The sequence below is a fragment of the Ranitomeya variabilis genome, chromosome 3 (assembly GCF_051348905.1).
Source record: "Ranitomeya variabilis isolate aRanVar5 chromosome 3, aRanVar5.hap1, whole genome shotgun sequence".
Taxonomy (NCBI): Eukaryota; Metazoa; Chordata; class Amphibia; order Anura; family Dendrobatidae; genus Ranitomeya; species Ranitomeya variabilis.
Genome location: NC_135234.1, coordinates 752,995,957 through 753,005,712, shown reverse-complemented (window position 1 = coordinate 753,005,712; position 9,756 = coordinate 752,995,957). Strand labels below are relative to the sequence as shown.

Genomic DNA, 9,756 nt, shown 5'->3' with positions numbered 1-9,756 from the left:
TTTACAATTAAATATATAGAATATTAATTATGTAAACTAGGGGGCGGGGCAGTGAGAGATCAGTGGCCTGTCAGCAGTCTGCATTATGATTACCTAATTAGACTCCTAATGACCTGGAGAAACATGATGGCAGGTCAGTGTTAGCATTTGGTGAATATGGTGAAAAAAAAGGACCAAGATGGCGGCTACAGTAGTCTTCAGTAGGTCCCCGGCTGTCATGGTAACATAATTGGTGCAGATTCCTAAACTGACACCAGGATAATTTGCAGATTCAGGGTCCAGATTGAGGAAATCTGGAGTAAAAAAAAATTCCTCGTTCTCTGGGCAGAAGAAATGAGGCATTTTTACCAGTTCTTTTGTGTTCTGCCCTTTTCCAACATGGCGGACTCTAGCCGGGTCATGTGACCACACAGTGTCTGGTGCTGAAGCAGACGTTTGTCTAGAGCTCTGCCAGTCTCCAACATGGCGTCCCGAGCCTCGGGTGGGCGGGGCTTGAGGCGCGTATTGCTGCCTAATCGCAGGATTTCTGGAAGTTTCTGGCCGGGAGCGGGCGGGGACACACAGAGCCCGGGAGGCTGCGGCGGGCGGGGACACACAGAGCCCGGGAGGCTGCGGCGGGCGGGGACACACAGAGCCCGGGAGGCTGCGGCGGGCGGGGACACACAGAGCCCGGGAGGCTGCGGCGGGCGGGGACACACAGAGCCCGGGAGGCTGCGGCGGGCGGGGACACACAGAGCCGGGGAGGCTGCGGCGGGCGGGGACACACAGAGCCCGGGAGGCTGCGGCGGGCGGGGACACACAGAGCCCGGGAGGCTGCGGCGGGCGGGGACACACAGAGCCCGGGAGGCTGCGGACAGCGCCGGCCTGCAGACATGTTCGGCTGCCTGGTGGCGGGGAGGCTGGTGAGTCACGTGTCTCAGTGACACCTTGCATCCCTGCCAGGACATGCTGGGAGTAGTAGTCCTCCCCACAGCTGGGGTACTCCTATGTGTGACTAGTGCAGGGGGGCAGATACTTATTGTGCTGCTGTAATATGCAGATTATACAGCAGATTCTCATTGGTCCCCAGGGCTGGGTGCGGCCCCTCATACAGAACACTTGGGGGGGTCGTATATTTACAGCTGTCAGAATGCAGGGCCGGACCCCTGTATAAAGAGCCATGGAGCCGTATAACAAGGCAGCACACATCCCCCTGCACCACGGCCTCCGGCGTCTGCAAATCCAAGGGTGAGCCTGCGGTGTGTCCCTAAAACCCAAAATAAAGTGACAGTATAGGAGGCGAGGTGACAGAGCGGGGGAGGTGACATGACAGAGTGGGGGAGGTGACATGACAGCGCAGGAGGGGCGACGTGACAGCGGGGGAGGTGACATGACAGCGTAGGAGGGGCGACATGACAGAGTGGGGGAGGTGACATGACAGCGGGGGAGGCGACGTGACAGAGCGGGGGAGGTGACATGACAGAGTGGGGGAGGTGACATGACAGCGCAGGAGGGGCGACGTGACAGCGGGGGAGGTGACATGACAGCGTAGGAGGGGCGACATGACAGAGTGGGGGAGGTGACATGACAGCGGGGGAGGCGACGTGACAGAGCGGGGGAGGTGACATGACAGCGGGGGAGGTGACATAACAGTGCAGGAAAGGCGACGTGACAGAGCGGGGGAGGTGACATGACAGAGCGGGGGAGGTGACATGACAGGGGGGAGGTGACATAACAGTGCAGGAAAGGCGACGTGACATCGCAGGTGAGGCGACGTGACAGAGCGGGGGAGGTGACATGACAGAGCGGGGGAGGTGACAGCGCAGGGGAGGTGACGTGACAGAGCGGGGGAGGTGACATGACAGAGCGGGGGAGGTGACATGACAGAGCGGGGGAGGTGACAGAGCGCAGGAGGGGCGACGTGACAGAGCGGGGGAGGTGACAGAGCGCAGGAAAGGCGACATGACAGAGCGGGGGAGGGGCGACGTGACAGAGCGGGGGAGGTGACTAGACAGAGCGCAGGAGGGCGACGTGGCAGCGCAGGAGGGCGGCGTGACAATGCGGGGAGGGAGCGACGTGACAGTGCAGGAGGGCGATGTGACAGCACAGGGGAGGGAAGGTGACTAGACAGAGCGCAGGAGGGCGACGTGGCAGCGCAGGAGGGCGGCGTGACAATGCGGGGAGGGGGCGACGTGACAGAGTGCAGGAGAGCAATGTGACAGCGCGGAGGAGGGGCAATGTGACAGCACAGGGGAGGTGAGGTGACAGTGCAGGGAGGGCAATGTGACAGCTCAGGGGGCGACATGACAGCGCAGGGGGAGGGACAACGTGACAGCGCAGGGGAGGACAATGTGACAGCGCAGGAGGGCGACGTGACAGAGCTCGGGGGTAATGTGACAGAGCTCAGGGGTGACATGACAGTGCAGAAGGGCATTGTGACAGTGCGCAGGGGGCGACATGACAGAGCGCAGGAGGGTGATGTGAGAGAGCGCAGGAGGGCAATGTGACAGATCACGGGGAGGCGATGTGACAGCGCAGGGGGTGACTGACAATATAAGGGGTGACTGACAGTACAGGGGGCAATGTGACAGTGTAGTGGGCGACTGACAAGGCATTGTGACACAGTGCCGGGGGCGACTGACAGAGCAGGGGACGACTAACAGTACAAGGGGAAATGTGACCGGATAGGGGCGACGTCAAAAAGTGCAGGGGGGACATCACACAGCACAGGAGCAATGTGCAGGGTAACATCACAACTGTTTGTACTTTGCTGTCACCGCTTCTTGCACCCGTTCACACTGGCATTATTCTTTCGGGAGGTGCTGGTCAGTTTTGGAGGTGACGGCTGCCTCCATATTTGGCTGAGTTTCTCCTCCGCTCGGTCTCGGGGCTCATTCAGATGTTGGTGTGATATCCGCGTTTGCTTGTTGTTGGTGATGAGCGAATATACTCGTTACTCGAGATTTCCCGAGCACGTTCGGGGGTCCTCCGAATATTTTTTAGTGCTCGGAGATTTAGTTTTTCTTGCTGCAGCTGAATGATTTACATCTGTTAGCCAGCGTAAGTACATGTGGGGGTTACCTGGTTGCTGGGGAATCCCCACATGTATTGAATCTGCCTAGTAGCTGTAAATCATTCAGCTGCGGTGATGAAAAATAAATCTCCGAACACTAAAAAATACTCGGAGGACCCCCAAGCATCGCTCATCACTACTCGTTGTCCATTTATCAGTTTCATCAGTTTTTCTCTGATGAATAAAGACTGCTGGCAGTTTTCTCCATCGTCTCCTATGAAGCGGACGGCATCCGAGTGGTGCCCCGAGTGGTTCTCTGCTCCATAGATTTACATTGTCGAGTTCTTACAAGTCTCTGCCCTTTTGTTCAGAACCCAAAAATACACAGACAAGTGAGCGGCCTCGTCGGCTGCTCTGGGTGCGAGCGCTACCTGCAAAAATGTGATACATCTTGGGTTTCGGGTCCTGTCCTGCTGGTGATGTGCGGATATTAATATCTGAGTGACCGGATGTGATCTTGGATATCGCACGATGCCGCCTGTATGAAGCCGGAGGGGATGGGACAGAGGAAGAGACATATTAACACTGCTACATGCGGTGCAGGGCCCGAGATGGCGGTGTATTGCACACATATTCCTAGTTCAGCTTTCCTGTGTTGGGTTTGACTGTTGACATTTACCCTCATTTTAGAATTAGTTTTGCAAAACTGCTTCCCGTGAGCCATAACTGCACGGAGTCGCCCGCATAGCAGTGATCGTGGGGCGAATAAGCATTTCCTCTCATCTCCGTAGGTGCAGACAGATGCCCAGCAGATAGCAGAGGATAAGTTCGTCTTTAACCTGCCTGACTATGAGAGCATCAACCACGTGGTGGTGTTCATGCTGGGTACTATCCCCTTCCCAGAGAGAATGGGGGGTTCTGTGTACATCTCCTACCCTGATCACAGCGGAATGCCCGTCTGGCAACTCCTCGGATTCATCACTAATGAAAAACCCAGCGCCATATTCAAAATATCCGGCCTGAAGTCTGGTGAGAATTCTGTAATATGTTACTGTGAAAATCATTTAACAGGGCCATCTATTTGCAGGTAACTGCTGGTCCCTACTACAATACTGCCCCTGTATGTAAGAATATAACTACTATACTACTGCTCCTGTATGCAAGAATATAATAATCTTTATATAGCGCTAACATATTCCGCAGCGCTTTACAGTTTGCACACATTATCATGGCTGTCCCCGATGTGGCTCACAATCTAAATTCCCTATCAGTATGTCTTTGGAATGTGGGAGGAAACCGAGAACCCGGAGGAAACCCATGCAAACACGGAGAGAACATTCAAACTCCTTGCAGATGTGGGCCTTGGTGGGATTTGAACCCAGGACTCCAGCACTGCAAGGCTGCAATGCTAACCACTGAGCCACCATACTGCCCAAGAATATAACTACTATATCACTGCCCCTATGTACGTACAAGAATATAACTACTATAATACTGCTCCTATGTACAGGGACATAACTACTGTAATACTTTCCCTATGTACAAGAATATAACTGCTATAATACTGCTCCTATGTATAAGAATATAACAACTATAATACTGCCCCTATGTACAAGAATATAACTACTATAATACTGCTCCTATGTACAAGAATATAACTACTATAATACTGCCCCTATGTACAAGAATATAACTACTATAATACTGCCCCTATGTACAGGAATATTAACTACTATAATACTGCCCCTATGTACAAGAATATAACTACTATAATACTGCCCCCTATGTAGAAGAATATAACTACTATAATACTGCCCCTATGTACAAGAATGTAACTACTATAATACTGCTGCTATGTACAAGAATATAACTACTATAATACTGCCCCTATGTACAAGAATATAACTACTATAATACTGCCCCTATGTACAAGGATATAACTACTATAATACTGCTCCTATGTACAAGAATATAACTACTATAATACTGCTCCTATGTACAGGAATATAACTACTATAATACTGCCCCTATATACAAGAATATAACTACTGTAATACTGCCCCTATGTACAAGAATATAACTACTATAATACTGCTCCTGTATACAAGAATATAACTACTATAATACTGCTCCTATGTACAGGAATATAACTACTATAATACTGCCCCTATATACAAGAATATAACTACTATAATACTGCCTCCTATGTACAAGAATATAACTACTATAATACTGCTCCTATGTACAAGAATATAACTACTATAATACTGCCCCTATGTACAAGAATATAACTACTATAATACTGCCCCTATGTACAAGTATATAACTACTATAATACTGCTATGTACAAGAATATAACTACTATAATACTGCCCCTATGTACAAGAATATAACTACTATAATACTGCTATGTACAAGAATATAACTACTATAATACTGGCCCTATGTACAAGAATATAACTACTATAATACTGCTCCTATGTACAAGAATATAACTACTATAATACTGCTCCTATGTACAAGAATATAACTACTATAATATTGCTCCTATGTACAAGAATATAACTACTATAATACTGCCCCTATGTACAAGAATATAACTACTATAATACTGCCCCTATGTACAAGAATATAACTACTATAATACTGCTCCCTATGTACAAGAATATAACTACTATAATACTGCTCCTATGTACAAGAATATAACTACTATAATACTGCCCCTATGTACAAGAATATAACTACTATAATACTGCCCCTATGTACAAGAATATAACTACTATAATACTGCCCCTATGTACAAGAATATAACTACTATAATACTGCCCCTATGTACAAGAATATAACTACTATAATACTGCCCCTATGTACAAGAATATAACTACTATAATACTGCCCCTATGTACAAGAATATAACTACTATAATACTGCCCCTATGTACAAGAATATAACTACTATAATACTGCCCCTATGTACAAGAATATAACTACTATAATACTGCTCCCTATGTACAAGAATATAACTACTATAATACTGCTCCTATGTACAAGAATATAACTACTATAATACTGCCCCTATGTACAAGAATATAACTACTATAATACTGCCCCTATGTACAAGAATATAACTACTATAATACTGCCCCTATGTACAAGAATATAACTACTATAATACTGCTCCTATGTACAAGAATATAACTACTATAATACTGCTCCTATGTACAAGAATATAACTACTAAAATACTGCCCCTATGTACAAGAATATAACTACTATAATACTGCTCCTATGTACAAGAATATAACTACTAAAATACTGCCCCTATGTACAAGAATATAACTACGGTAATACTGCTCCTATGTACAAGAATATAACTACTATAATACTGCTCCTATGTACAAGAATATAACTACTATAATACTGCTCCCTATGTACAAGAATATAATTACTATAATACTGCCCCCTATGTACAAGAATATAACTACTATAATACTGCCCCTATGTACAAGAATATAACTACTATAATACTGCTCCTATGTACAAGAATATAACTACTATAATACTGCCCCTATGTACAAGAATATAACTACTATAATACTGCCCCTATGTACAAGAATATAACCACTATAATATTTGGGCAGATGATTTTCTTTACACTTTCCATGATCCAGGTATGATGTGTAGCTATGGTTCTTTCAGGAGAGGGGACGCAGCACCCGTTTGGGGCTATGAGTTTACCGCAGACGCCTTCGGTAGCCCAGATCGGGATCTCGGTGGAGCTGGTAGAGCAGCTGGCACAGCAGACACCTGTAGCCAGCGCGGCCGTGTCCACTGTGGACTCCTTCACTCAGGTCAGTAGATGACACATAAGTCCCTACATTGGTCCACTATCCTTTTTTATGACCGCTAAACTACACAAACATAAGTGTGAAGCTGCACGGTTACATGTCGCGCAACAGCAACTCTCAGAAATATCGCACGAGAAAACACTTGTGCAACCTGTCTGTGGTTTTGTGTCCCGCGACTATTTTAGAGCCGCTGAGTCGCGTCTCTTGCATTGAACGTTGTGGCAAGCGAGTCACAAGATGTGACCGTAGTCAGAAAATCCCAGACATTCTGAAATGTGTTGTAGGTCGCAATGCGACACCAAAGCCTGACGCTTACGTATCTTATGAGCACCAGAGGCTTCGTGCCGTTCTTTACGTGAAAGCCACCAGACGGTGGGATTGTGCTGCTTTGAAATCACAACTTCCAGAAGTACGACTTTCTTTCTATTATATTTATATATTTTTTTCTCAGTTCACCCAAAAAATGCTGGATAACTTTTACAACTTTGCTTCATCGTTTGCCGTGACGCAGGCGCAGATGACCCCAAACCCAACAGAGGTCTTCATACCATCAAACGTGGTTGTAAAATGGTGAGTACAGGGATTTGGGGGGATAAATATGGCTGTTTATTTTTTTTGTTGTGTTTTTTTGCTGCCCGTTATTGCGAGTCGTATCGCTGCAATTTTCATGGTCTGCCGCAATAACGGACCGAAAAAGAAAAAAACTTGCGGATCGCCGTTTTTTCAGGTTTCCAATACTATGGAAATAGTATTGGGAAAAAAAAAAACTGCTTTCTGCAAAACCGGAAGTCATGGTGTAGTACAAAAACAAGCGTCCGTTGTTTTTGCGGCCCCATTGATTTTCAATGGGGGCCATGTCCGTAAGCCATGAAAATGATCGAGCAGGCTCAATCTTTTTTTCACGGCCATACGCCGCACGGTGAAATTATTGCGGCCCCATAGAAATCTATTGGGGATGCAAAAATACGGCAAGGGTAAAAGCAGCCTTTGGCAAACAGAGGGCCCGGGTGGAAAAATAAAAATCTAAATAAAAGTTTGAAATGCTCTCATTGAAGTTTCTCCCCTAGGAGCCTATCCTGTTGCGATCATAACTGCATGCATAAATGAATAATTATTTTACAAGTTCCCTATAGCTTGCTTTTCCCGTCCCTAATTTTCAGAAACTTAAGAAGTAACTGCAGCAGAAGTCTCTCCTGTTTCATAAACCTGCAGTATCTATGGCTGTTGGCCAACTGTTTGCAGCAGAAACTTCTCTTTGCACAAACCTTCAATGTCTCTTGCTGTTGGACAACTGTCTGCAGGAGAAACCTCTCCCTTATCCCATACCTACAGGATCTCTTGCTGTTGGGCAGCAGTATTTCATTTGTACACTTTCTAACAGAAACTTTCTTATTCACATTCTATCTCACATTCTACCAATCGACCATGGAATTTAACATATGATGTGCGCCTCCTTTTAGCATTCTTGTTGCATACCCACTGTATGTTTGTTTAGTAAAATACAGATTTTATTATCACTACTGACTGTAATATTCTCTTTTTTTTTTTTCCCTTCCCTTTTTTGTTGCATTTCATATTACCACGGGTCTTTTTTATGTTTGGTCCAGGGCCTATGTGTATACATACACTAAGATATATTCACTGATATATCAACTATATCATTGTCATACACATCACATAGTGGGCACATCTGTCAACGCCTCTCTGTCTTTAATTTTCCTAAACCTCAGGTCATACATACTACATCTCTGGCTGTTGGCCAACTGTCTGCAGCAGAAACCTCTCCCTTTTCACAAACCTTAGATCAAACCTACAGTATTTCTGGCTGTTGAGAAACTGTCTGCAGCAGAAACCTCTCCCTTTTCACAAACCTACATTATCTTTGGCTATAGGGCAACTGTCTGCAGCAGAAACCTCTCGCTTATATCAAACCTACAGTATTTCTGGCTGTTGGGCAACTGTCTGCAGCAGAAACCTCCCTTTTCACAAACCTGCAGTATCTCTGGCTATGGGGCAATTGTCTGCAGCAGAAACCTCCCTTTTCACAAACCTGCAGTATCTCTGGCTATAGGGCAACTGTCTGCAGCAGAAACCTCTCGCTTAGATCTAACCTACAGTATCTCTGGCTTTTGGGCAACTGTCTGCAGCAGAAACCTCTCCCTTTTCACAACAGAAACCTCTCCCTTTCCACAAACCTTAGATCAGACCTACAGTATGTCTGGCTGTTGGGCAACTGTCTGCAGCAGAAACCTCTCCCTTTTCACAAACCTTAGCTCAAACCTACAGTATCTGTCTGTTAGGCAACTGTCTGCAGCAGAATTGCATTCTGGCCATGACACTGTCTCTGTAGTGCCGGTTATAGGAACTATCTACACCGTACGTCAATGTTTGACTCTTTTCTTCCTTTTCCACTCCTAGGTACGAGAGTTTTCAGCGGCGTCTCGCCCAGAACCCCTTCTTCTGGAAGACGTAAAGCGGAGACCAACCGGCGTTGTGAACGACATTGTGCCTCCTCCTTAACACTTAATCTGCTGGTGTTCATTCTCCCCAGCAGAGTGTTGTGAATCCCACGGGCACAGTATCTGTCATCACCGCAGATTTCGGATTATTGATGACGAGGATACATATGGGGGTGTGTGGACTTTTGGCGGCTGCTCTATGAGGCTATGGAAGATGTTAACACCGTAGTGACCAGGCCTGGTCTCCTTCATCTTACTAAACCTGTTCTAAGGTTCTTCACTAGACGACTGTGCTGTATTTCACTATTTGCAATGAAAAAACTATTATTTTCTTTTCCGTGGAAGATCAAGAAATTCAAAAAATTCAATAAAAAAGTGAACAAAAAATTGGGCGCATTTGCTATAATTGTGGGAAGATTTATTAATAAACTAGAATTATGTTGCACTTTTTCATGCTTA

At 46.2% G+C, this 9,756-nt stretch overlaps 1 protein-coding gene across 2 annotated transcripts; it reads left to right on the top strand.

Annotated features, from left to right (window-relative positions):
* The first annotated feature begins 560 nt into the window (after window positions 1-560).
* HIKESHI (heat shock protein nuclear import factor hikeshi) lies at window positions 561-9,756 on the top strand. Of its 2 annotated transcripts, none has more exons than XM_077298582.1 (5): window positions 561-902; window positions 3,784-4,021; window positions 6,690-6,841; window positions 7,290-7,408; window positions 9,257-9,756. In XM_077298582.1, the coding sequence occupies exons 1-5, from the start codon at window positions 873-875 to the stop codon at window positions 9,309-9,311; spliced, it is 594 nt and encodes a 197-aa protein (XP_077154697.1). In that variant the 5' UTR covers window positions 561-872; the 3' UTR covers window positions 9,312-9,756. The 2 variants fall into 2 exon arrangements, with proteins under 2 accessions (XP_077154697.1, XP_077154696.1); XM_077298581.1 differs by lacking the exon at window positions 561-902 and adding an exon at window positions 1,092-1,227.